Consider the following 27,941-nt stretch of genomic DNA (forward strand, 5'->3'; position numbering starts at 1 on the left):
GAGGCATGCAGCTTCATTGCGCTAATGCAACAGATTCCGCGTTATATACTCGTGGAACTTCGTCGGACTGCTCTTTGGGACCAACAACACCTTGACGTCACACCATTATTGGATTGACCATCACCAATAAGGTGAGTATTGATAACATATTAGTTTGAATTGTATAACAAATACCTAAGGTTATTGGGATGCTATCCAAAACTTATGGATAAAAGGATGAACCTAATTTGATACTCAATATTATATTTTAGAAATACGTTCTATTTTTTTCAGTCGGATCGCACGCAATGGTGATTTGCTTTTCTCCGCAATTCTTTTCCCAAGAAACTTGTTGTATTTAATCTTCGGTCAAAGGACAGAAAAAGCCCCTGTCCAAAAACATTGGCAACTGCCACAGTTAATCGAAATTAATTTTAGTTGTATATTTGTAATAAGGTATTCAGTTCTAATTTTATAATATAAAAACTGTTTAAAATCACAATGGTATATATGTCACGTATCCCCTGCCGCGTGGAATTCGCTGCGACCAAAGTTTGTATCTCTCAGATAATAAACTGGGGAATCGTTGATTAGGGACATCACGATGGACTTGAACCCCAAAATGGAAGCCAGCTTGTATTTGAGAATCACCGACTTGATAAGTTCCACTAGTTGGACCAGTGCCTCCTCCTGCTTAGCATTTGTAGCATTGCTTTGAGTGTGAAGCAAGTAACTAAGGAAATAAAGGATACATTTCAATAAAGAAAAGTTTGTGGAAAGCTGCACGTTCTTACCCCTTGACCACCTGTTCAATCACATCGTCATTAATTCGCTGATGACACAGATATTCCTGCAGGTAGTTTGGCACTTGAAGGACCACAAATTGGGTCAAGATGGCCTCGCTCCAGTTAATATCATAACCATAGGCGCGACCAAGAATCAATGTTTGCGGGACGCTTAAATAAAATAGTAAGTAAATAAACTGTTACATTATTTTATCTGCAGATATAATATACCTCAGATGGTTGTTGACCAGTTCCCGAAACTGCTCTCTTGACCGCACTCCAATGACGCTTACGCACAAGTGGTTGGAGTTGCTGTTGTGCCGCTTTTCCAGTGCCTTGTTGCACAGATCCAGCTGCATGGCCATCAGCTCCGCACGGGAAACACACTGCTGGGCCAGCAGCAACTTGTTGTCCAACAAATAGTTTTCCGTAGCATGTGTGTAGTTTTCCAACGCCTGCTGCAAAAGAGTTTGCACCTCCGAAGAGCATTTAAGCTTGTTTCCCTGTTCGGCGAGCGCTTGTATTTTGGCAACTATCTCCTGAGCTTCCGCAGTCCACATCTCCGCCAACTCTTTGTACATGAGGAAGTGAAGCGCCGCCAGACGCAGCAATTCCTTTCCATTCTTGGGCTGGTACTCCCTTAGGTAACTAAGAATGGCTTGGCGAAGTCCCCCCTTCTGGTCCTCATCGAACTGACCCAACAAGGACTCGAACTGCTCGTTCTCAATTAACGAATCGAAGCAGTAGAACATCTCACGGTAACGCGCTATTCCAATCAGCATCCGGACAATCAACGACCAGGATTTCGCCTGGGCCAGTTGTCCATTTAGAACTTTAGCTTTCTGAAGAACACTTACAATACCCTCCATGGAGCACTCGTGCACAAAGCACAAGTGAGCTTTGATCAGCAGCTCAACGTAAATTTGGTTTTGCTTTTTGTGGGACAGGACCTGGGGAATGCCTGATAATGTTACTGTAGAAGACGGCGTCGGCAATCCATATAGTTTTATAATCTTTGACAGATTTTCGAAGGCTTCGGATTCCTCGAATACCTTTCCTTCCTGATATCGACGATAAGTCTTTAGGGCATCACAATACTCCAGCAAGCAATTACCCAACATGGTTGAGTTGGGAGCCAGTTCAAGGAACAAGTGGAAGTCCCGATCGATGCTGTGGCCCCACAGATCAGCGTTCCTCAAAGCGTTTCTTGGCTGCTCCTTGGCGTTAAAAATGTAGAACCGGGGACGTATAATACAGGTGGTCAGCTCCAAGGCTATACACTCAGCAATCTGTAAGAGTTAAAACGGATTACAAGGGGATTGCTCCAAAGGTAACAAGAACTTACTTCTTTTGGTGTCATACGCGTGGATATTTGTATATCACTGACCACCAGCAGACGCTGCAAGCAATCCTCAGCAGCGGCGCTCTTAAGAAGCACACTAGCATCCTTGGTACGCAGCACATCCAGGTACTCCTTGTCCAGATACATGGCTGCCCTATAGGCCAGAACAATTCGCCTGCCGAGCTCCACGCCGTATTTTAACTTTGATCCTATGCCCAGCAAAGTGTCTAGGGTCTGTTGCTTCTCCTTGGAGGGAATCTCTTCAAACTCCATCGCAACCGTGTCCGAATAGCTATCAGAAAGATCGCTGTCCCAACGCGTCATCACATTTTGGTTTAAAGTTATCCGATTAAACTTTGGGAATGCACTCTTCTCAATCTCGCCGAGCAGCTGGCGTTCCTTACTTGACAGTTTACTAATGCTGGTCATGCCTTCGGCCAGTGCCATCGCAAAAACAATAAACCTAAGGTCATTTGGACGAAATTCGAATAGCTCTTGAAGACGCAGTGCCTCCACAATATCGCCATTGTCCAATAGCGTGTTCAGTAAATTATTGAGTCTGGTTTCCATCTCTTGGGTAAGCTCAGTCTTATCAGATGTGCTGAGGTCATCAATTCCAGCCAGTTCCTTGAGTTCCGAGAAGGATTTATAAAGCACACAGCGCTCTTGAAGCATGATTTGCTCAAAGTACTCAGAGTGGTAAATAGATAGCTGAGACAGCTGGTCCTCCGGCAGTTGCAGGTAGCACAAAACCATGTCATATTCAATCTGATCACGATCAAAGGATTCATTGGGAAAGAGATGGTGCTGTTTGATCACACCCAGTGTACTCTGAAGCAGCTCATATCGTTGCACACCCGCTTGTCCAACGGCGGAAGCCGCTTGCAGCAGAAAGTTTACTAGAATGGCGGGTGCTAGCGAATGCTGTTGAATCTCCTTTTCATACTCCTGGTGGGGCCTTAATTCACCGGCTTCCAGCTCTGTCATCCATTTGCGATAAACAATATCACTTAGTGGCAGCTGCAGCAAGGTGGCTAGTTGGAGGGCTTCCTCGTAAGCTCGAGCTTCTGTGAGGGCATCTACCAGCCGTCTGTACTCTAAGCTGTCCTTCTTCACCAGTTGCTCCAGATCAATGGATAGTTCGCGCAGCCAAGTGGCTGCTACGCCGAAAACCTTATGTAAGAGACAGAAATCGAGCAGATCGCAAATGTCACCCACATCCGAGCGACAGATGCAGTCGAGGAATCGCTGCTGCTGCAAAATGCAGTCAAAGTTAGACTGCAGTTGAATGATAAGCAAGCTAATGGAGCGTTGCATTAATTGCTTTCTGGGCAGGGTGCCACAAAGTGGCAGAGAGACTGAGTTTTGGCTCCAGCTAAAAAAGAACTGACGTAGCTCTACAATTGTGGCATCGCTGAAGTACTCCTGGTGGGCTGTCAGCTGCAGAAAACGGCAGAGATGCGCAAATTTGCACTCCTAAAAAGAGAATAGATTGCTTTATTAAACACGCCATTTTTTCAAAGTTATTTTACTTACGGGCTGAAAAATTTCTATGCTGTGTAGTAGAGCATTTACATGTCCACCAGCTACAGCCCCACGGATGACGGACCAAACCCACTCTTCTCGATTCTCCTCGCGCACCTTGCAGGCCTCCTGCATCTGGTGGCTCCACTGACCGCTGGTGACCGAGAGCCAAACCATCCAGCACCAATCACGGTTCTGTTCGCTGAGTGTGGCCGCTAGTACAGCCAAAACAGGCAGCTCCTGTCGGATGCAGTGCCTCAAGAGATTGATGCTCGTGCAATGCGGGGTATTGCCTGCCATCATCTCCAGAAACTTTGCTGCGTTGGGCACAACTTCATCTGGCAAACTATTGGTACTGCACAGTATGATGGCAAATATATCCTGTCGCTCTGTGTGGGTTAGCAAAGTGCACAGAGATTGATCTGTGGTTCTTTGAAGATGCTGCATGCTAGTATCCTGGTTCGAGCTGTGTGAAGAGTTTGTCATCGTTTCTTGCGAGGAATTGGTTTGGTTTTCCCCACTACGACGAGGCGGTCTTTGGAAGCTCCTTTTGTGCTGACGGTCGCCAGGGGATTCGTAGCTCATGGCGCGCAGCAGATGCACACCTATTGGAGAGGCTTTAAAGTGTGGCACGAGCTTCTTTAGTTCACTTAAGGGAAGGTCGAAGTATTGGAAGATGAGGAGCAAGTGCCACCAGTCGTTTCTGGAGGCATAGTGTTCGAGCAAAGCCACTGGAAGCTTTCCAGGGGTATCTCGAACAGCCAGCCGCATCAGTGATTGATATAATTCCAGAGGAAATTCTTTGGGATTGGCTTCGAGCTGTTGCACCAAATCCCGATCCCATTCAGCCAGCGAATCCGAATAACTTTCTCCGCTCTGTGGCTTTGGTAAGCTCCTCTGTAGTAGCAGAAAACTTCTTAGTGGTTGGGTGTCAAAGCCCAGCATCTCACAGCAAGCTACACAATGGGTAATTAGCTCCTTATCGCCGGCGTGCTGCAGTGCCATCTGAGTCACCGTCTCGCAGGCGTGGAAAAGCTGAGACTTTGTGATTTGCCCATAAAGCTGCAGTTGCTCGGCGATCAGATAATAAACGGCATAAGCGCTCCTCTGTTGCTTCAGATAATGGGTGTAATTCAGCTGAGATTTCCTGGCGTAACGCTGACAGAGGCGCGCATTCGAGAAGCTGACCAGTTCGCCATGCCCAGCGGTGGCCAGGAGCGGTAGATTCACCTGCTTGAACTTTAAGAAAAGATCATGGGCTGTGGGCAGGCTGGCACTGCTGCTCGTCGGTCCGTGATCGAAACGAGCAATCAACGATTTCAAATAGGGCACCCGACCCAAGCTTGTGGAAGTGAGGAAACCCTCCAGGGACCGCACACTTGGCTCCTGACCCAGGAAGTCGTAGAAGGTAAGCAGGGGATGTCCTTCAAAGGAGTCGGCTGTATCGTGAGTTTTCTCCAAGTACGCCTGGACGCTCTTGGAAATCTAGAAGAAAATTATTTATTTAACAAGCGAAATTTAGTATACAACTAAACTAATAATGGCATTACAAACAATAGCTTCATACTTCTTGCACAGAATATTATCATTAACATTCTTTTTTCTTTTTGCAACCTAATGACTTACCAGCTGGAAGCCCTCATTCTCGGTCAGGGAATTGGTCTTTAAATCGATGATTAGGTTAATCAGGCTCTCCTGATGGGTCTCAGTCCCGGCCAAGTGTTCCAAAGAGGCAACAGGCACACATTCCATAAGCAGCAGCGAGTATTGGCCGCGCTCCAGCAGATATTTGGCCAGAGGCAGACGGCTGAGAAGTTCCGCGTGCTTTCCCAGGCACTCCATGGTGCAAAGCCGACGCAGCAGAGATGGAATATTGTCGGACTCATCTGAGAAAAAGTATCCTGCGCGGGCAAAGAAGTTCCGCAGCACTTCGCTGGGCTGCTGCAGTTGCTTCAGGGCATACTCGTACATAGTGTCATCTATTTTCCAGGCGGCGAAGCCCTGTTCCAACGGAGAGAGTGTTTCCGGGTCCTCGGAGCCCTCCTCCTGGCAGCGACACCAGCGTTGGAGCTTTGCCTGTTCGTCACTATCCACCAGGTGCTGCCAGACCATTTTCTTGGAGAGGGATCCCAGTAGAGATTCGTTGCCATTGGCAAAGTACAGTTCAACGAGGAGCAACTGCAGAGCCTCCTCCGGGAGTGTCATCAAGGCTTCTATGTGGACACGCGGCAGCTGTGCACGGTACTTGGTCACCAGGGACTCGCACTCCCGCAGCTGCTGGACCAGGGACCAGTGGTATGCGAGGACCGGCTCCTCCTGCTCGTACATCAGGGGCTCCCGGTTGCGTAGGTGATCCAGCACGAACTCGGACAACTCCTCGTCCTGGCACTCGCAGGCGAACTGGAAGAAGAAGCACTTCACATCTCGGTCCACGTTCCGAATCACATCCTCCGCCTTGCAGACGAGTCTCTCGGAAAGCAGGCGCTGCGCATAGGCGTGCACCACGTCGTAGAATAGGTGGCGGTACTCCGAGACGGGGATCTTCCTCTTCTGGGCCCAGTACTCCATGCACAGGTCAATGTGCTCGCCCTTGGTGGCCACCTCCTTAATGATGGCCACCTCGCTGATCCCCTTCCAGTTCTTGAATATCTTGTCGCGGGCCTGAGCCTGCGCCTGGGCGGAATGCATCTTGGTGGGCGGAGCTGTGACTTTTGGAATGTTCTGCGGGTCTTTTCACATCTCTTTGTTTCGCCTCCGAATGGGCGCAGCGAGGCGAACAATGCAATGCAATCAACAGTTGATAATAGGAAAACACAGCTGTAGTGCTTCTTCTTCCCCGGAACCATATCTCAGGCGGAACTAGTTCCAAGAGCCACAACCAGAACTAGAACCCTTGCAGACAGAAACTCATCCTACAATTGAAATCATTTTCAGATCACGATAAGCCTGTTTTAGTTAACAGTTTTGGAATATATTTTTGAAATAAATTAAAACGCAGGATGTTTAGGACCCAAGAAATAGGTTAAATAAGTAAAAATGCTAAGTATCTTAAGGAAGTTAAAAAGTATTGATATCAGCTTATGAAAGCCATTCAATAGAAATAAATGTGTAAAAAAATTGGAAAAAAATATGAATGAAGTAAGAACCATGATCCTGGTCACGGACACAATTTCCAAAGAGGTCACGTGTGACATCAGGGAACACATCTTGCAGTAAAAATAAAAAGCGTGGTTTCTGAATTTCACAGACAGAATGGCTTACCACAAGTTCAGTAGAAGATTTCATTAACTCTGTTTTTCCAGAGCCATAAATAAGGACTCGTTCCTGAAACTCTAAAATCGGTGTCCTAAACATATTTAAATGCGTACAGGTCACTGGCGTTGAACCCAAAATAGTATTTCTGCAGATTGTTCCCACTCCACAAAAGGTTGTTTCAGGATCCTTCCTGTGCGCTACCTGCGTAAGGAAAAAAGTCAGTGTTCATTTAGAACTCAAAAAAGTAAGACGTGTTTTTTTAGCGTCTCCACCGACTGCAAACAATTTCTATTTTGCTTTAAAAATTCATTGTTTATCAACTAAAAAATTTGTTTTCTGGTTAGTATTTGACGTGATAAAAGTACCTATAAACCAGTTTGAATTACAAAAACGATAGGAAATGCCTAACGGGATGGCTCGGGGCTATCAGAGCTCGGCTCGCGAGCAGTGCATTAGAAAGATCGACATCTGTGTCCACACCTTGCTGCACGCCGTGAAGTGCTCCAGCTGCTCCAACCACAACTGCAGGGTTACAAAACGCGTCATCCAGCACTCGAAGAACTGCCAACGCAACGCGGTAAGAGGTTGTCGCACCTGCAAGCAGTTGGTCGCCATCTGCACCTACCACGCAAAGAAATGTAAGGAGAAGATGTGTCCCTTATGCTCCAATATCAAGCTCCTAAGGCCGGGTGAATAACTAACTAAAAATGTATTTCTTATCAAAATAAATTTGCTGGTGAGTAGTTTGTGGGAAGAAACTGCCGAGTCTGAATTTTGAAAAATCAATGTTCCACTTTATGCATCCTAAAACTAAATCGAATCGTTCACCGTTCAATGTCTTTGTGCCTTTCCAAACCATTTTCAAATAAAAACAACCAAAAAAGTGTAAATGCATGTATTTATTGGGTACGAGTTGGGATTTGGTAATGGATTGTTATAAATATCTTTGGTTTTCAGCACCCTAGGATAACAGAATGATTCAAGTTATCAATGCCCATGATGCTGTGGTTCCTGGTGTGAGCACGGTATAAGGTTGGCCAGCCCTGCCAACTTGTTTTCGGTGGCCAAGAAACGTCGTCGGTTCGAGTCCGCGCTAGACGTCTACCGAAGTTCTCACCCATTTCTCAGCTAATTTCGGCAACAATTAGGTTATTTTTTCGATATTTTGCGGTATATTTTGACGATAGACGTGCGGTCACACCGTGTTTCCCTCCTTTTCGTTTTCGTTTCCGGCGAAGTAAGTAGAAAAAATTCTCCACGTTTTTCCCAATGCTAATAACTAAACCATCCCATTGGCAAACCAGCGATTAAACTTGGAATAACCAGCCCGCGAGCAGCAAAATGTCGAAGAGAGGTGAGAATCCGATTGAAACGGACGCTTGAAGCGTGAAAATGTGACGCCGCCGAGTGTGTGGAGAGTGGCGAAGTGCGGTGTGCCGAACCAAACCAAACTAATGCCCTGTGCTTCTGCTTTCGCCCCGTTTAGGACGTGGAGGTACCGCGGGAGGCAAGTTCCGCATCTCCCTCGGTCTGCCCGTGGGCGCCGTGATGAACTGTGCCGACAACACCGGAGCCAAGAACCTGTACGTGATCGCCGTGCACGGAATCCGCGGTCGCCTGAACCGTCTGCCCGCCGCTGGCGTCGGCGACATGTTTGTGGCCACCGTGAAGAAGGGAAAGCCCGAGCTCCGCAAGAAGGTGAGTGTGCTTCCTGGCCCCGGTTTCGGGAGGGTCAACTTGGCCCTCTGCAGATCCCCTGCCCCTCGTTTTGAGCAACCCGACAAGTGAACACGTTTTTCTCACTTTGTTTTTGTGCACTTTCGTGAATGAAGTTCGCAGTGTTTGTGCGAATGAAGCCAATCTAACCACTCCCCCAACTACCTTTATTTATTGTTAACTTATTTACCACCTGCCTTAAATCATGGATGCTAATATAAGGTATCTTTCTGTTATCACTTCTCGTTTGTTTTTCCTAAACCAACTCTTATTTGTAATCTTATTGCTCAATTTGTATTTATCAGCTGACTTCTTTGCAAACATCAATACTCGATATTGCTTATTCATAAAAAAAAAAACAATTGGTTTTTAAAATTTACTTGCTGTCTTATTATCTATTAAATATTTATTTTTTTTTAATTTTAAATACCTTATAGAGTAGAATGAACAGCCTATTGTTCTTTTCCAACAAAAGCATTCATATTTTATCTCATCGAAATGTTTTGAACCGGCAAAAAATAGCTTATTGCTTAGGAAAAGCACGTTTTTGGTCAAACTTTTTTTAAGCGTGCTTATAAATTGAAAATGATAAGGGTTCAAAATATAATCTTTTGTAACATTTATGACATTTTAATTTTTAATTGTAATAGACAACAAAAATACTGTTCTTGTTTTTCTTAGATTCTCAAAAAAAAAAATTGTTTAAAGTTAATAAGATTTGTTAAAATAATCTGATGTACACTTTTACTTTTCGCTAATGTTTATCTGCATAATTAGCCCACTCCTGTATTCCACTGTAAGACTAAATGACTAATTTGTTTCCCCATCTCTTTCCAGGTCATGCCTGCCGTGGTGATTCGGCAGCGCAAACCATTCAGGAGGAGGGACGGGGTGTTTATATACTTTGAGGACAATGCCGGGGTGATAGTGAACAACAAGGGCGAAATGAAGGGCTCGGCCATCACCGGGCCCGTGGCCAAGGAGTGCGCTGATCTGTGGCCCCGTATCGCTTCCAATGCAAGCTCTATAGCCTAAGGAGTTTCCTTTCAAATAAACCCACAACGGAAAAGCGATTGTTTTGAATTAGAATTGTCGGATCTTTTATTGAATGCTGCACTACTTTGGAAGTGGATGAGGAGGTGGATCGACTCTAGGCCTTGGGTGCCTCGGTGCGCAGAGTGGGCTTGGGTCGAGTCACCTCCATCGATATCTTGCCGTTGGCCCCCTTGAACAAGGCGTAGCACACCTGGAACGTCAGGCCCTCCAGGGAATCGCCATTGAGTTTGGTTATTATATCGCCGCGCTGCAGTTTGTTGTCGATCTCCGGGTACTGCCCTTGTATCTATGAGGAAAACGGTTCTTTGTGAAGGTGTTTCTACTGGCAGCCCATGTTTCATACGTACTACGTCCGCAATGGTGCATCCCAGTTCGTTGGGTGACAGCGAGAGGCCCAGCTCCTTGCCCGGTTTCTTCATGAAGTCCACATTAAACTTTTCCAGCTCCGGCGGATCGGCACGGTAGACGGTCAGGTTCACCGTCTTTTCGTATGTGGTGTGGAACAGCTGATGGACCTTCAATGTCGTCATGGTTCCCACGTGGGTTGGATTGCCATTTACATCGCAAATGTGGTCGAAGATCTTCAGGCGCTTGTCAGCTGCCACTGCTCCTTCCGGGTAAACGTGGGTGATTACACAGCCAGTCTGCCAAAGGAAGTTTAAGTATCGATTGGTAGAAATCATTGAAAGCGGAGATAGCTCACCGTGACATGGTTGTTCTTGCCGCCGCAGACGATGACGCCCAGCGGCTTCTTCTCGACCTTCAACTCAATGAGGATCTTCTTGTTGGGCTTGATCTCGGCTGTGGCGGGTTCCTGTGGCTTCTCCTCCTCTTTCTTGGCCTCTGTGGATTGGCTTATCAGGTTAAAGGAGGTGTGCTGTTGACCGCTCTACGCCGATGCTTACCCTCTTTCTTTTTCTCCTCCGCCTCCTTGTCTGCCCTTATGGCCTCCTCGCTCTTGAGAGTTAACAGAATCATGGTCACAACTCCTTCGGCACGTTTAAGCAGCCCAGTAGCCTAGCATCAAGAAGAAATGGTTACTAACCAGGGATCTAGTTGGTTTTGTGAAGACCCACATCATCGTAGTTGGATTCCAGGGTTACATCTTGGTTAACGGCCAACAGCATGTCACCAACTTTAACGCCCGCCAACTCGGCATTCGAGCCCTCCCTCAGATCGGAAATAAAAATGCCGTTGCCCACTTCGGCGTGCTTGCCATAGATGACCATGATGCCCAGGAATCCCTCCTTGCGCACCTTTACCGTGCGCGCCTTCGGGAACTGGTCGAAGATGAACTTAGTCTGCAGGAAAGAAAAGAACATGTAATCAGAGGAGGCACTACATAATACATTATAATATTACTTATTTTCAGCACTTAACGAATAGGCAATTATTCATTTTTTATTTTTTTTTGGTACCGATACAAATTATTTTTTAGATCCATCTGGAATCCCTCAGCTTATTCATAAATTAGCATTTCAATTAATTTTGAATACATTATTATTTATGGAAAACTTTAGCGTGGTAACATACCTCATCAGCCGCGGTCGGGAACTTCTTGATGGGCTTGACGCACATGCCCTCGTCGTTGGGCTTGCGACGCGAGGTGATCATCACCAGCTTATCTCCCTCCACGTTCTTGAACACGGCGGAGGCGTTCAAGTGGCAGCGATTCTTCAGCACATTGCCGTTGACCTCGACGATCTCGTCACCCGGCTTGATGTCCACACTGGCCAAGGATCCGTTGGGATCCACACCGGCTACGAAACAGGCCATCTTCTGGCGGTCCTTGTGCCCAGCGAGCGCGAGTCCTAGGGGCTTGCTGGGATCCCTCTGGACCTCAATTCTACGCAGGTCCTTCATCATGTTGTACCGCTTGTTGATCTTAGCTGGGGGTGGCACTCACTTGTGACTGTGACAATGAGATTATACGGATAGAGGATCCTTACCCATCGTGTAGCCAAACTCATCCTCCTGTTCCTTGTCGCGATCCTTCTCCTGCTTGTTCAGCTTGCAGTTACCGGCGGAGGCTCGATCGATCTGAAGGAGAGGGTAAATCAATGGGGCGTGGATATATATATATGTATTATCCCACCTCATAGCCAGACTCCGTGCGAATGCGACCGGTCATGTCCCTGGTGTCCTCGTCATCCTCATCAGCATAGTTGCTGTGCTTCTGGCGCATGGAGGCCGTGAATGTGGTATTTCGCTTTTGCAACGTTTGCTGCCGGTTCATGCCACCCATCCCCTGACCCTGACCCTGCCCCTGGCCTTGACCCATCCCCTGACCTCCACCTGCATTGCTGCTGGGGGTCTGCTCCTGATTGAACTTGTTCTTGGCCTGCATGTAGCCATTGCTTCGTGGATCTGACTTTGCCTGCTGCTCATCGCTCTTGTCGAAGGTCTGGATCTCCAGGTCGATCTTGAAGTCGGCCTCCTTGATGAGATCGATGACCGCCTGCTCGGTGGAGTTGCGCACATCCTTTCCGTTGAGCGAGAGGATTCGATCGCCCACCTTGAGGCGACCGCACAGGTGCGCCGGACTGTCGGGCACAATGCCCTTGATGAATATGCCGGTGGTCTTGGTGTTGGGCGAGTCCTTAACCTCTCCGCGCACTATGCAGATGCCGAAGGACTTTTTGCCCGTCTTGTCCAGCGTCACCATGTGAATAAGCTCTGCGAAAGAAAATATGCGAAATAAATTACCGGTGGTCTTAGTCTTTTCATGTTTTGTTTTTTCTATATTTCCAATGTGCAATGAATAATACTCTACTTTTTTGGGTCCCTAGTCTATGAGTGGTTCCAAGTCTATGAATTTTGAAATACGTATTTATTAAAAATCTACGGGTCACACATAATATTTTCAGGAATTTAACTCAATTCTATAAATAAAAGTATTAAATGTTTTCTTAAAACTGTGTTGTGATGAAACAACTTCAGTTCCGGGCTAGTAATCTACATGTAAAGTCTAACTAGAATACGTTTTTTTGTTTAGTGGAATTTTAAGAAATAAAAGCATTTCAGCGTCTCTGTACGCCACCTTGGTGTGCATGTGTTGTGCAATCTCGATTCAATTTGCTAACTATTGAATATTATTTGGTTACAACTTTTTAAATAAAGACTAAAATCGTATTTAAATGTTTAAAAGTATTAAATATAAAATAATATTAAAAAATATGGGTGTTTGAATTGTTTTAGCGTTGAAGGAGTCTGTAGGCGTGGCACCATGCTGAAATAAAGTTGCGCAGCGCAGAAAGCCCATGATTCCAACCTATCCCAAAATTCTAGTTTTTATATTTTTTTGAGATATCAGCATTTTTACGGACTGACGGACACGGCTACCTGTTACATAACTTCTTTTACTTCTTGAGTATAGGATGTAATTCAACGTCCACATACTACGCTAGTGGAATTTGAAAAAATAGCCGTCGGTTTATTATGGTAAAATGTATATTCAAGAAAAAGTTTTTATAACTTTATTAAGTCACACTAAAACTGAACCACCCTATACCAAACTAACTTAAATTTTGAAAGGAATCATAGAACACAATGGAATTCTCCAGGCATATATTTTTAGGGTTGAAAATTAGAGTCAAAAAAATTACACATCCTCAAATTTCATTGGTTCTATTATCAATTTATCGATTTCTCCCTCATCAACGAAATTGTATTTGAGGCGAATTCGTTTAAAAGGAAAACAAAGGATTTTTTGACATTTTTTTAAAATTAGATTTTTTAGAATTAGATCCAAGAGTTCTGCGTTTGTAGATCAATAAGCCCCATTGGGTGACCTATCAAGGTCAGGTTCCCGCCGGATTAGTTGCAAATTTGATTAGCGGTTGGTCATGAAACCAGTGAATGAGCACTGACCACCAGCGGCGCTCGGATTTCCCAGGAACTGAACCATCCTCGCTGGTTGGGATCGACTTCTCTGTAACCCAAGCCTAAATCGCGACTCACTGACCGAACATTAAACGCAACGAATCACTTTAAAATTTATAATCCAATTATTTTAAATATTGTCGTTTCAATTATTTATTTGCTCTGAATATTCCGCGTTGGCAGCGCCCGATTTGAGTCCATTGAAAAGTGCGCCTAAACTGATTTTACAATTAGCGGGCGAACATTCTTGCTAACTGACTTAGTGGCCATTCTATTTTGAGTATGATTTTCGTATCGATTACACTGGTCTACAAGGTTTGCTGAAAGGAGAAAAATGTATTTCTAGCTACAGCTGGTTGAATGTAATATGTTTTTAGGCATAAACATTGATATTTTTACCTTCGACTAATTGTAAAATAAAATAAATAAGCCAATAAGTAAGAAATATCATGATGACATATGTTTCAAAAACGGAAAGGAATTGCTTCAGAAATATAGGTTTTGAAGTGAATTATTTATTTTCCTAAAAAATCAAATTCACACCCTTTTAGAAAAGTCTATTATTTATTTGTTAAAACAGTTTTTCTTTGTTTCCTTTTGCAGCTCAGTGCTATCGATTTGGTGGAGGTGCTTCTATTGCATTGAGTAACTTTCACTGTCTGTTATGGCGCCCCTCGCATAATACACTGCTCCCCCAAGACGGTCATAATATGGGATACAATCGCGAAAATGCAGGCGTGAAAAAGCAGGCAGTAGGCACTACTCAAGTGCCTTTATTGCCTCATCAAGTTATTAATTTGTTGGGGCGATTTGACCAATGCTGAACTCAACACTCCGCGGGCAGAAGCCCGCCAAGTGTTGACCAGCAATGCCCATCGATTTTATCTTTTTCTTTCATTGCACTTACAACTAAATAACATATGTCGCCCATACTTACAGATCCGCAAATGCTTGTCCGTTGGCTAACAAATAATACAGAATTTTAAGGAAATTTGGTAATATTCCTAAACTTTTATATATACTCATAGGGAATTATGTAGTTAATACATTTAAGAATAATTTATACATTTTCATTTATGATAATAGTTTGACTAAAACACGAGTTTGTGCCATTTTGTGCACGTTTTTTAAATTGTTTTGTCAAGTTATGAGATATAAAACCAAATTCGAAGTCTTTCAAGAGCACATGTTTAAAATCTTGCCCCAAAATGTAGGCAACCTTTTATGGCTGTCTTTCTTATAAATTGTACTAGGCTTTCTTTTGATTTTTTACCACACCACATGGCAAAGGAAACCAAATAAAAGTCTCAGGACTTGCGCCATTCGAGTGGCAAATGAATTTAATTTATCTCTTAAATTCATAATCAAGATTTGCATTTCAATGCCTTAGACAGGGGAGTAGGCGAACAAAGGGAAGGGGACTAGTAGGAAAGAGCGGGACAGGAGAAGGTGGCTATGCAAACATTTCCATTAAATGCTCGAACGAAATGAAACGAAAGTAGGAGCGCTAAGGCAGCTCCAAAGGAAAACTAGAGTAAACACATGCTCAAAGGCGGGAGGCAAGTAGGCGGCCGGAAAGGGGGCGCGGAGTGGGACTGGAAAATGGCCAGCCCGGGGGCGGGAGATGGGCGGCGGAACGTCAACGACTGCGAAGCGATGTTGGAAATTAATTTCATAATAAAAAGCGTAAGGAAACCCATTTGATAAAACAATTTCCTTTTTGCCTCCCAACAGTCATGTTTTGTTAGTAAAGTAAATTCAAAAGAGAGCACGGCGAAAATATGGCAATGAGCTTAACTCTCCCGCCCTCTTTTGCTTTCCTCCTCCCCACCCCCTTTGACAGCCTCTGCCGCTGCCGACGCCTCTGCTCGCAGGACCTCGCCTTCTGATTGGCTCTCCCGGCGCAGCCACGCCCCCGCAATGGCTGTCCTCTGTGGCTGTTCCTCTCTCGCTCGCTTTCTTCCGCTCTCTCTCTCGCTGTCTGCAGAGGCTGCTCTGCTGCGTCGCAGTCGGCGCATGGTTGTTGCGAGGATTTAGTTAACTGAAGTGATTTTCCACTGTTAGCTGTCGCACACATACACACACACACACGCAAACAGCCACCCGCCAGGCATCCTCTTATGTAAGTGGCCACACGTGCGGGTGTGTGTGCAGGCGAATCCGTTGTTGACTTGTTCTCGTGTTGTACTTACATGCAGTTATATCAAATTGCTAATAATCGTTTAGCAGGCACTTCAGACTGCGTCCTGGAAATGAATAAAAATTACAGTTTTCTGCGCAAAAACACTTGAGGCAATGATTCGGATTTGGAATAATATGGAAATTGTTCGGGTCCTGGGAAGTGGCTGGAATGGAAAACCACAAAACTTCAAGTGAGGTCGGACTACCTTGACTCACTCAGTTGCAGATGACGACAGATTGGTTGGCAACATTAATTAAATGATCTGCTAGAGCCACCATCCACCTTCCAACTAACCTTTTAATTTGATTCGGAGTTATTTGTTAGCACGGATAGTATGCATCTTTCCAACTCTCTACGAGATACAACTTAGTTTAAAGAGTTGGTAATAAAATATAGATTTTAACCATTTAATTTTGTTTTCTACCACATAACATTTTTTAATTAGTTCTGAATTTCGAATTATATTTTATCAAAATCGGACGATTGTATCATATAGCTGTCATAGGATCGAACGAAAAATTGGTGGGAAAATAACATGAAACAAATTATAGCTTTGGGGCTTTTTGACATATTATCTAATAGTATTGGGAACATAATATTTATATTATTAAGAGTTTCAAATTCAATTTAATAAGAATCGGACTGCTCTAACATATAGATGTAAAAAAAATGGTCTGAAAAAACGAATGAAATAATTTTTTTTAATATCACTGAAGTCAGCAACAATCCTTAAAAATTTCACATGGTGTTACTAAAGTTGATTATTTCGTATAACTGCAAGGGTATACAAACTTCGGCTTGCCGAACTTAACTTCCTTTCTTGTTGTAACTTATTTTTACATTTTCAAAAAAAGTGTAACATTTTCAAAAAAATTGTTTGTGCATTTTTTTAAATCTTTGTTATTAGAGTGGTACTCGTTAATGCAACATTTACTTTTTAATATATTTTGTAACGTATAGAAGGGCCAACTGACAAAGACTTGCATCCTTTATTGTAGCTTGTAACCTAAAAATCTGATAAAATCTGTAAATGTAATTAGGAACTTTACCCAAGCACACCCATTTATTTGGGTAATCATCGAACATTTGGGTTATCATCGCGTTGATGTTCTCATCTTACAAGGTACTCCTACTACTACACTTGATAGAGAACAAATTCGAAACTTATAATCGGTGCCGAGAGGCGCAACAGGCGTGCTCCTCCAGTTGAGATACACAAAACAAAAAGGCGTCCGGCCGACAAGAGAGGAAGACCAACTGAATATTCTCACGACATTTAAGGACATCTGCAAACAATTACGCCCGTACATGTGTACTTATCTCGAGTTCGAACTCGGAACTCGGAACTCTGAACTACGAGCTTCGAACTTCCAGCTCGGCCGGAATGACGCACGGAATGCCCCCGGGGGCGGGCATTATAGATATTTGTGTTTACCACGGCTGTACGTATAATGTCCTCATAACTTTTAGTACGTGAACGTGATAGAGAAAATAGTGGTGCCCACATGGCCGCCAGGAACGCGTTCACTTGCATCCGAGGTCCCGGAGGGAGGAACTGGAACGGGAACTGGATTTACGGGATTACGCGCGCCGCCCGACATTAAAACTCAATTTGAATGACAACGCGTAAGCAAATAATTGTCCTTTTGCGACCCGCCAGTGTCCTCGGTCCTCACTTGAAAGTTTGCTCTCCACACGGTAGTAAGTTATTCAAATATTGAGTTCTTCAACTCGCTCGGAGCGGCCCACGGAACCACCCTCCGAGCCGATCCGTAGATGTGCGCCGGCTTCCTCCACCTCCACCGCATCGGTCTCGAAATTTCATTCGCTTCCCTTTGTTTGAGTTGGGCTCGGTTCACTCCTCTAAATACATTTGATTTGTTTACCATGGCCCGAGGCCGAGGACGAGGCCGAGCCGGAGATCTTAAGCTGCATGTAAATGCGTTAAATTAAATTTCAAACGCTTGTACTCCAGCTGAAGGACAATGACAATCAAATGGCTGAATGGGTGCTTTCGCCCCGCTTTTATTGAGTGGGTAGTGGCTGACGATTTTGATTTAGTGCTCATCCGGCTGGCGACCTAATGCGATTATGGGAATACAGATTTGCCGGTTCCGTATGGAGACGGTCCCAAGGAAAAAATATAAGCAAGGGAGCGAAGTGGAAAGAGACGGCCTCTTAAAACCACTTGCAAAATCACAGCCGATTAAAATATTCGTAAAGGTATTAAATAACCCATGTCACTTTTGAACTGAAAGACCATTAGTTAAAAGAATTAAACATGTTTTGAACTTTTTGTTTTTTCATCACAGTCAAAATTTCGTTCAGGCAATATAATTTTTAAAAACAATAATTTTATAAGTCCCAGAATGGTATATTTATTTTCTAATTTAAATATATTAGCAATTATGTGATTAATAGCAAAAAATTGGTTAAATGTTAAATATTCAGTAAAAAATACCTACAGAACCACTTTGAAAATATGAAATTCATCTTAATGAAATTTTTAATTAAGATTATCCACACTGGTGGAAAAAATAATAGAAACTATTTTCACTTTTGCACGAATGTCTGTGCTTCAGAACTTTAAACACCTTGGCAAATATATATGAGATATATGTACTTTGTTTTTTATGAAATAAAAAAAAACGAAAGCGAGTAAGCTGTTTCTATTATTTCTTCCACCATTGTATATACTGGGTGTATCACTTTTATAGATTTCTTGTTTCAATTATTGCTTTCATGCTCTTTCTGTGAGTATTTGTTGGAGCTATATCGTTATATTCTTTCTTTTTTGATTTGATTTAGTTTTCAAGACGTACCTTACCTTAAAAAATTGTTCGATTTCATTTCGAATATTATTTCAACGGCCAATCTAGGAAGCTGCAATTGATCATCCTAGTTCTTTGGGTCACAAATAGGGTACCCCCAGCACATGCCCCTGGATTGCCCATCCAATATTGTTGATTTTGGACACTGATAGCCCGTCGACACCATCCCGCACGTGTTCGCACTTCGCGGTCCTTCGGCCACGTGCTAACTTGTTTGTAATATCCTCATCAGAGCGAGCAAATATTTATTGTTCGCATTTTATTTGCAGCGCAAATTGGTAATATCTACGGCCAGCATCCGTCGAAAGTTGGTAGTCCGGGATCGCCGTATCCATATCCGGGCATTGTGTCCTCTATTTTCTTTTCATTTGTCGCCATGTCGCCCACATTGCTTTGATCTAACAAATTGATTTACACTAACGATTATTTAATGAAATTCCCCGAGCGGCACTCCGTTTCCCACCCCGTGCGATGTCCCGGCAGGAAGTGTGAATTACCCGACACCCATCCGCATCCTCGAAGGACTCATCCACGCGGCACACGTGCCCCCAAACAACTCATTCATTCGCAACTTTTCACTGTTTGATTCTTTTTGGTTTGATTTAAACGGCTGCCGCTCGAGAGTCGCTGGGTGTGATATGTTATTCCTTTTGTGGATTGTTGTCATGCCCACGGCTGAGCTACTAATGAAGATTTCGAAGAATTCAAAGAACGGGCTGGGAAACTGGGTGAAGGAAATGTTAACATATAACTTATATACTTCACAATGTGAATTTTCTTATGGGGAAATATACTTATAATGATACTACTAACTGAAGAACATTAAGTTTCTCATGAATAAATATAATAGAAAATTGGTATATTATAATACTACCTGGAAAGAACGCTAAAATCGACATGGCTAGATCGACTCAGCTAGAAATTCTGATTAGAAAAATATAACTTCATAGAATAGAAAATCTGGTATAATCCAATACTGTTCGAGGATCGGTTTAATTTATTTTATTTATTATGGTTTTAACTCTTCCTAACGCTACAAGTACAAGAATACTTATAAATAAGTGCCCTAGTCATAATTCAATTTCCTCCGTTAATATAATTAAAATTTCTTAACTATGTATGCTAATACAAGACATTACAGCTATGACTTTTGACATATGAAACATTGAATTCTTAAGGACTAATTTTTTTTCAATTATATACTGTTTTGAAGATGTTCGTGTAATTTCGCTTTCAACTGCGTGGCAAATTTAATTGTTGATAATTGTAATCAAAATATGATAGTATTAACACTCTTATTAACTTGCCGAGCCTTTCCTCCTAGGACAAACAAATCCAAGAATATGATTAACTTTTTAATCAGTACAATTTTTTCAAAGTAAAAAGTAAATAAGGATTCTTTGACATTTTTATAGCATTGCCAGTTCTAAAATAAAACCAGATGCTTCAGCATCCTCATTGATTTCATTCAGCTTTTGTACGATTTAGAGTTCAATCATCCCACACACATTAGAGAAAATCCCTTCGCATTTTGACTTCATAATCCTCGGAACCAAAACAAATACACGATTATCTTTCACGGCTTGTGCGTGACCGCGCTGGAAAAGGGGAAACCACGGGTGGGGAGCTCCCGGATCAGCCCGAGCCCGACGTGGTTATTGCCAACTGTCCAAATTGCTGCCACGCCCCAACAGTTAAGAGAGCAAAAGCCAAGCGGGAAACCCGTCCCACATTCAGAGAGTTTGGCTTTCGTGGCATACGGACAAGTGACAATCATCCCACTTAATTGAATTCTGCGCTGCATAATAAATCAACTTAATGCGATCCAAGTACCCAGTCGGGCTCCTCGAGGATGCAGAGCGATTCAAAGTGGAGAGAAGCGCGGCCAAAGGGGGAGTGATGTGCGGAAATCCTTTGGCTGCGGTTGTAGGTGGCTCAGGCAGATCCAGCGGCAAATAAACAACAATAACACACGATGCCCACTTTTCCACAATTCCGCACTTCCACCCGCCCCGTAATTTCCACACTTGTGCTGACACATTGAAAGGGCTTTGGGTTTTATTTATGAATTGAGAAATTGACGTCCTGCGCCGAGTGCAGGGGCGGAGGCAGGGGCAGGGGCAGGGGCAGGGGATTGGGTTCCTGAGGAGGCTTAGGCACACGGCTCTCGATTTTTATTGCCGCCAAACAAGAGGCTTAGGCAATGGCATCGCCACCACCACCATTACCATCATCATCATCAGCCGCATCCACATCCACATCAAATGAACAAAACTGAACGAAATGAGCCACGAAGCATTGGTGTGTGGCACTTGCTGTTTGTCCCAACCCTCTGGAAAAAGGAAAACAACCGGGATAAATCGAGCGTGAAATATTCCAGCTCGTCCAGAGGATTGTGAGGGGAGTCAGGAGGGTAGGGAGGATGGTTAAATCGAACCCATTGTTGTGCTTGCCACTTGTTGGCAGGTTGGATATCCTGAAACAGAATTTGCGGCTGCAGTTGTGCAATTTGTTCGCTGCCTGCTGTGATTTTTCCCATTGTCCTGGCAGTCCCGGGGCGGCTTGCTCGCCGATTCTCGACGTCCTTGTCCATCAAATTGAGCGTCACTCAAGTATTCAAGTGCCTGTATGTGTATCTCTCATGACCAAAGCCCGATGCCTTGTTTTCTGCGCTTCAGATACTTCAAAGATTTAATAATGACGTAAGAAGTGAAGCTATTATACCTGCCAACCCTCGGCCGAACTCCCTAAACGGCCTCGAGTGTTTGCCTTTGCCATCCAGCAGGTGCCACCGCCTGCCGAAGGACCGTGCATCGACGCAGGATGCGACAGGATGCGGCATCTCAAGCACAAATTAGTGGCGGATCCCTCTGCCATGGTGTACACTGTGGGAACATCGTGAGGAAGAGCTGGTAAGATCGCCTTTAAAGCAATGTTCCTCTTTAATAAACAGTTTTGTACAACTATAGGTGATGGCCACCTTCGTCAATAACTATACCGTGGTTAAATTATACAATATAAATTCGATTTCTTATCTTACATGTCCATATCTGAAACAACGTGAAGTTTCTTCAGAAAACATTGTAATTTTATCCGATCGCTTTGTTCGAAGATAGATTAAGCTTTACATGCATGAACATTTTTGTGGTGATTGGGAAAGTTTTTATTTGTAAAGACGTAAAGTTTATAGTGAAGCTGATCATAGGATCTCGTTAAATGGTCAGAACCAACAGAAAAGTAAAAAATATTATGAATGAAAATTAACGAAATTATACGCTTATAGAAATTAATTTAAAACGAGAAAGAAACGTATAGTCGATGACCTCGATTATTAGATACCCCTTAATTAGCTAAAGGCAGTGCGAGGGAGATGTGCATGCAGCAAATCGGTTGTTTCGGAAAAATCAAAATTAAATTTTTTGTTTTATAGCAGTATAAACTGTTACACGAATTAAATAACTTTATTAGACTTGACCGTTCTCTTTTACTTCTTATTCGCAATTGCCTGGTTTTACATAGCGTCGGGTTTAACATACGATTACTTGAAGTTGGCTGCGATCAATATCGATACTTAACATTATACCAGAGTTGCCAGATTGGTCGCTTTATCACAGAAGATACTTGTAGATGCTAGAGACTATTGAATAGCTAGCCGTTACATTCAAATACTAGTTAATATACACTTACATCGAAAGGTTAGAGTTACCTATACATATACATAGCAGAGTTGTACATAGTTATACTTATAGCAAGTCACTAATCCTACTACAATTCGGCCATCCTGACTGGTTGATCACCTGATCAAGACATATTGACTTAAAATTTATGCCTATTTTATCTTTACAATATATAGATACTTAAGTGGTATTTTCTCGTTATAGGGTACATTTTTATTTCTGTTTTTTAGCTTTTTTAGTTTTTATCCAATGTCTTAAATTTTGCGCACTCCAAACACCTAAATAAGGACTACGTGCTACTTGAAAACCTTCGACGTCTTTTAATAAAAATCTGTCATTGCGCATCGCTTTTGCAATCACATATGGTCCTTTATGTTTGGGAATCAGTTTCCTAGCAGTTCCAACAGTCGAGTCAAAATTTTTCACCATTACATAGTCTCCTTTTTTATAATTTCTAGCCTTTACTCGACTTTTGTTATACAATTTTTCATTATAATCTTGAACTTGCTTTTGGTGGGCCTCAGCTTTTTTCCTTATCTTTGTTAAACTATCTAATTTCTTATTTTCATTTATGTCCTCTAGCTTTTCCTTAAGTTCATCCACAATCTTTCCTTTTTGTTCTACTCCAAACAGCATTTTACTCGGAAGTTGTCTTATACTTCTGTGCAACGTATTATTTAAAGCATGTTCTATTTTATCTATAACATTGTCCCAGTATACACCTTTACTTTGATCAACTAATTTTGCTATCATTGGTCCAAGGCTCCTGTTAATCCTTTCAACTTGACCATTGGCTTGTGGTGAGCCTGTGGCTATCTTGATGTGCTTCACATTATATTCTTCCATGAATTCTTCGAAGTCTTTAGATGTAAAACAACTACCCCGGTCTGAAATTATGCATTTTGGCCTACTATAGGCCCTAAAGTAATCTTTCAATGCCGTTATAACCTCCCTAGTGCTTGTTGATTTAGTGGAATAAAGTCTTACAAACTTTGTGAATCCGTCAACTACCACAAAAATGTGTTTTTTTGCTCTTGACGAGTCTACTGGACCATAATGGTCAATGTGTATTAACTCGAATGGTTTGTTTCCTTTGGGAATACTGTGCAAAAAACCTTCTCCTTTACCTGATTTTGGTGAAAACGCTACACACTTTAAACAATTTTCTATATGTGCAACGCACTTTTCTTTTAAACTTGGAAACCAATAAGTTTTTGAAATTATGTCCATCATTTTATCTCTTCCTATATGTCCTATTTCGTTGTGGTATTTATATAGTACCTGATCTTCCATTTCTTCTGGCACATAGAATAGTATCCTATCGTCATTTGCTTTTCTGTACACTACCCCATTTCTCATTTCAAATAATTTAAGTTCTGCCTTCTCTAAAATCGTTTTAAGCTTCTTAATTTTTAAATCCTTTCCTTGACAGATGACTAAATTTTCCTCAAAGCTGTTGGTTTCCACTATTAGAATATTATTGTACCTGCTGAGAGCATCCACATGCTGCATTTTATTTCCCGCTCTGTGACATATTTCAAGATCATAGTTTTCCATCTCCAAAGCCCATCTTGATATCTTCGGGTTAAGTTCTGCTTTATGGAGTGTTAACTTAAGTGCAATACAGTCGGTTACCAATTTTACATGTTTCCCTTGCAAATATATCCTAAATCTACGAAGAGCATAGATAACCGCCAAAGTCTCGAGCTCAAAACTATGTAACTTAGCCTCATCTGCTGTAGTACGCTTAGAGAAATAGAACACAGGATGTAACTTGCCATCATCTTTCCTCTGCAACAGTACAGCACCAAATCCTAGAGCGCTTGCGTCACAATGTAATTCCGTATCGTCCTTGTGATTATATAACGCCAGTACTGGTGACTCAATAAGTTTTTCCTTTAACGTGAGAAAACAACTCATCTCTTCTTCACCAAATTGAAATGGTTTGTCCTTCTTTAACAAGTCATACAAAGGTTTTGCTATTGTAGAGAAATCTTTTATAAACCTTCGAAAATATGAAGAAAGTCCCAAAAAACTTTGTACTGCCTGAACCTTCGTGGGAACTGGAAAATTTTTTACGGCTTCAATGCCCTTATCATCTGCCCTAATGCCATTCTCAGAAATCAAAAATCCCAAATACTTTATATTTGCTTTCAAAAACTCACATTTATCCATTCTAAGTTCTAATCTGTTCTGTGTAAGCCTTTTAAAGATTTCATCTAATGTTTCTAAATGTTCATTAATATCTTTGCTGGCGACCATTATATCATCCATATACACTACTACTTTGCTTTCTCTAATCATATCATCGAAGATTTTATTAACAAAGCGTTGAAAAACAGCTGGTGCATTTTTGATACCCATTGGCATTCTTAAAAACTCGAATTGTCCTAGTGGTGTTACGAATGAAGTATATTTTACAGATTCCTTATCAACAAAAACATGAAAATATCCATTTTTAAGATCTAACTTTGAGAATACTTTTTTGTCAACTAATTTATCTAATAAATCATCTATGTGTGGCAGAGGGTAATTGTCTTTCAGCAGTGCTTTGTTCAGTTTCCTATAATCAATGCATAATCTAATCTCACCTGTTTTTTTCTTCACTAATACTATCGGAGATGCAAATTCTGATTCGCTTGGTCTTATTATCTCACTTTTCAAATATTCGTCTAGTAATTTTTGAAGCTTGTCCTTTTCTGTATATGATAATCGTCGAGGACTGCAACTGAAAGGTTTTGCATTATCTAGACATAGTTTCATTTCTGCTCTAATCATTGGTTTTTCAGGTCTAGTTGCTTTCACATAACTGTTTTCCAGTATTTTTAAGAAACGACATTGTATTTCATAGGTAGTGCTTTTGTCCCAGTTAAAATCTATAGTTTCGCTGCTTGTAAAGTCGATATTAAGTATTTCGGTTTCAAAATTTTCAATTTCCAGTTGCCCATTTGTACCTGTAGTCGTTGGTTCTTTAATAACCGTTTTCTGTATATTTTGACTGTATTGCTTTGCATTTGTAAATTCAGTTGTTTCACCGTTAAATCTCATAACTGTCTGATCAATATCTTCGTTATTTTGCCTTGTAACTGTTTGACCTCTGCCTGTACTATTCTGTCCCATAACTGTTTGACTTACATTTTCACTATTTTGTCTCATAACTGTTTGACCTTTGCTTCTACTGTTCTGTCCCATAACTGTTTGACTTACATTTTCTCTATTTTGTCTCATAACTGTTTGACCTTTGCTTCTACTATTCTGTCCCATAACTGTTTGACTTACATTTTCACTATTTTGTCTCATAACTGTTTGACCTATGCTTCTACTATTCTGTCCCATAACTGTTTGACTTACATTTTCACTGTTTTTTCTCATAACTGTTTGACTCGTTTCTTCATTACGATCATTATGATTTTTTACGACTGCGTGTTCTGCCTTTAAAACTTTAGTCGGCAATTCCAAAACATCGGTTAAACAGTCATCTAAACACTCAATATTATGATTTACTTCAGCGACGCGCAAAGACAGATCCCTAGCGGCAATCGTTGTGTCCATTTTGGTTGTATCTTCTACAGTTATCATCTTTAAAGTTCTTAAATCTAAATTTAAATCACAAGCTTGCATAAAATTTCTACCCAAAATCACATCATGTATCATAGACTCATTGGCGACAACTGTTAAGTTAAAGTAACATTTTATTGTTCCTTTTAATACAAAACATAAAATTTTTCCGTAGATTTGTAATGGGCTTCTATTTATACCAAAATATTGTTCTTTGACTTCATGTAATTGGGCCTCTCTGGGCAACAAAGATATTTTAAGCAACGAAATTGGACTGCCAGAGTCTAAGATGCATGCTGTAACCATAGGAGATATAATTTGACTGTCAAAATGGATTTTAATATACCTTACATATTTATTTACAGCATTTCCCTTTCTTTCCTCACATTGGGCTACAAAGTGGCCATACTTGCCACAAGCATAGCAGGATCCTGGATTCCTTGCTGGTTTTCGACAATCCTTAGCGATGTGTCCTCTGGCGTTGCAGTTACTGCAGCGGAATCCTCTGGTGCTGCTCCTATTCTTGTTGAGCTCCTTTGACGCCGACTCATTTGACTTATCCAAACGGATACCAGCAAACGCACGGAGAATTTGCTTCGGATCTGTGAAACATTGGATCCGGGCCTGATCCCGCAAATTCTGTGCTGGTATTCCCTCGACTATCTGGTCAACCAATTCGTCTGGATCAATGTTGATGCTGCTTGCCAGCATTGTCTTTGCCTCAAAATACACCGCGAACTTTTCGCCATAATGCCACTTCAAGTCCTCAAATTTGCGTCGCGCCTCTGCTTTGGACAGTTTATCGCCGAATGCTAGGATCAGCTGTTCCAACAGCTTCTCTGCCGGCTCCATAATACGCGTTGCATTTGCATGCAACCAGCGCTGGGCGATGCCTTTTAGTTTAGCCACAATCACCATTTTTACGCACACTGCATCCAAGTTGTACATTTCAGCAATGTTGCGTACTTGCTGGGTCCAAACGTTTGCGCAAGATGATCCATCGTAATCCATGATCATTTCTTTGGCAAACGAAAGTGACAAACTTGGCGATTCTGATTCTTTGTTTACAACTGCCATTCGTCGTTGCTCAACACCGTTGCCTACATCGATATCGGTGCCGCTATCGATATGAGCACTTCCATCAGCGTTTGGTATTTTTCCGCTCACAGCTTCCTGGAAGTTTTCGCATTGAACTGCTTGCTTACCTCCTGCTTGATTGCAGTTTTCGGGCTTGCTGATGACGTCATTGGCAACTGCTTGCGACGCAGCTCTTACTTGCCCAAGAATGTTCTGGAGCTCCTTTCTTCCAGCTTCGATTTCAGCGCGTATTTGTTGTAGCGACGATACTCCTTCGGCCACGGCAGGAATCTGATCCGACCTAGGGTCGGCATTCTCCGCAGAGAAATGCTCCCCCAAGTCATCCTCTAGATCCAACTCCTGAACGTGCTCAGCCGAGTCTTCGTTTTCAGCGTCCAACGGTACTGGGGACTCCGGGCGAGTTCCACGAACTAACGGGTCCACGCCGTTTAGTCGGGCCGCCAGTTCGGCCTTATTGCCGATTGTCGGCAAGTTCAGTACCGCCAACCACCGTTTGAGCTGGACGACCGTAAATTGTTGGGCATCAATTAGATCCATTTTATGGGTCAGGACCACTTCTGAAGTTTATAGCAGTATAAACTGTTACACGAATTAAATAACTTTATTAGACTTGACCGTTCTCTTTTACTTCTTATTCGCAATTGCCTGGTTTTACATAGCGTCGGGTTTAACATACGATTACTTGAAGTTGGCTGCGATCAATATCGATACTTAACATTATACCAGAGTTGCCAGATTGGTCGCTTTATCACAGAAGATACTTGTAGATGCTAGAGACTATTGAATAGCTAGCCGTTACATTCAAATACTAGTTAATATACACTTACATCGAAAGGTTAGAGTTACCTATACATATACATAGCAGAGTTGTACATAGTTATACTTATAGCAAGTCACTAATCCTACTACAGTTTTTTATATATAGCAAGAGCAAGAAGCTCTAGAATCTGCATGCCAAGTCCAGCTTCCTAGCTTCTATAGACAAATATGCGGATATGGCTATTTAGCATAGGGTACTGATCATGATCAAGAATATATTTATACTTTATATAGTCG

General features: G+C 42.4%; 5 protein-coding genes and 1 long non-coding RNA gene across 9 annotated transcripts; 3 read left to right on the forward strand and 3 right to left on the reverse strand.

Moving 5' to 3' along the window:
- LOC127010966 (uncharacterized) lies at positions 1–481 on the forward strand. Its single transcript, XR_007763940.1, has 2 exons — positions 1–131; positions 274–481. It is a non-coding gene; the product is annotated as an uncharacterized LOC127010966 (long non-coding RNA).
- On the reverse strand, positions 408–6,318 carry LOC108026790 (spatacsin). Its single transcript, XM_017097951.3, has 6 exons — positions 5,257–6,318; positions 3,643–5,115; positions 2,110–3,582; positions 996–2,053; positions 774–935; positions 408–712 (listed from the first exon to the last, which is right to left on the reverse strand). Exons 1-6 carry the CDS (start codon positions 6,316–6,318, stop codon positions 493–495), a joined length of 5,448 nt encoding a protein of 1,815 aa, XP_016953440.1. The 3' UTR covers positions 408–492.
- Positions 6,319–7,113: 795 nt separating this feature from the next.
- On the forward strand, positions 7,114–7,753 carry LOC122818184 (histone lysine acetyltransferase CREBBP). The gene is made up of 2 exons (XM_044092210.2): positions 7,114–7,224; positions 7,283–7,753. The coding sequence occupies exon 2, from the start codon at positions 7,286–7,288 to the stop codon at positions 7,580–7,582; it is 297 nt and encodes a 98-aa protein (XP_043948145.1). The 5' UTR covers positions 7,114–7,224; positions 7,283–7,285; the 3' UTR covers positions 7,583–7,753.
- Positions 7,754–8,069: 316 nt separating this feature from the next.
- On the forward strand, positions 8,070–9,690 carry LOC108026893 (60S ribosomal protein L23). Its single transcript, XM_017098102.2, has 4 exons — positions 8,070–8,122; positions 8,190–8,239; positions 8,372–8,583; positions 9,439–9,690. Exons 2-4 carry the CDS (start codon positions 8,227–8,229, stop codon positions 9,634–9,636), a joined length of 423 nt encoding a protein of 140 aa, XP_016953591.1. The 5' UTR covers positions 8,070–8,122; positions 8,190–8,226; the 3' UTR covers positions 9,637–9,690.
- Positions 9,675–13,739, reverse strand: LOC108026892 (inactivation-no-after-potential D protein). The gene is made up of 9 exons (XM_017098101.3): positions 13,528–13,739; positions 11,753–12,333; positions 11,607–11,697; positions 11,191–11,546; positions 10,734–10,958; positions 10,563–10,674; positions 10,361–10,500; positions 10,005–10,301; positions 9,675–9,943 (listed from the first exon to the last, which is right to left on the reverse strand). The coding sequence occupies exons 1-9, from the start codon at positions 13,562–13,564 to the stop codon at positions 9,752–9,754; spliced, it is 2,031 nt and encodes a 676-aa protein (XP_016953590.1). The 5' UTR covers positions 13,565–13,739; the 3' UTR covers positions 9,675–9,751.
- A 5,800-nt stretch (positions 13,740–19,539) lies between these two features.
- Positions 19,540–27,785, reverse strand: LOC122817861 (retrovirus-related Pol polyprotein from transposon 297). Of its 4 annotated transcripts, none has more exons than XR_007763965.1 (2): positions 21,277–27,785; positions 19,540–21,224 (listed from the first exon to the last, which is right to left on the reverse strand). XR_007763965.1 is itself a non-coding variant. In XM_050887456.1 (2 exons), the coding sequence occupies exons 1-2, from the start codon at positions 27,420–27,422 to the stop codon at positions 22,443–22,445; spliced, it is 4,908 nt and encodes a 1,635-aa protein (XP_050743413.1). In that variant the 5' UTR covers positions 27,423–27,785; the 3' UTR covers positions 19,540–22,442. The 4 variants fall into 4 exon arrangements, 2 of the variants coding, with proteins under 2 accessions (XP_050743413.1, XP_043947169.2); XR_007763966.1 differs by having other exon boundaries at positions 19,540–21,233; XM_050887456.1 differs by having other exon boundaries at positions 19,540–25,396; positions 25,469–27,785.
- Positions 27,786–27,941: the final 156 nt, after the last annotated feature.

The sequence above is a fragment of the Drosophila biarmipes genome, chromosome 2R (genome assembly GCF_025231255.1).
Source record: "Drosophila biarmipes strain raj3 chromosome 2R, RU_DBia_V1.1, whole genome shotgun sequence".
In the NCBI taxonomy this organism is placed as follows: Eukaryota; Metazoa; Arthropoda; class Insecta; order Diptera; family Drosophilidae; genus Drosophila; species Drosophila biarmipes.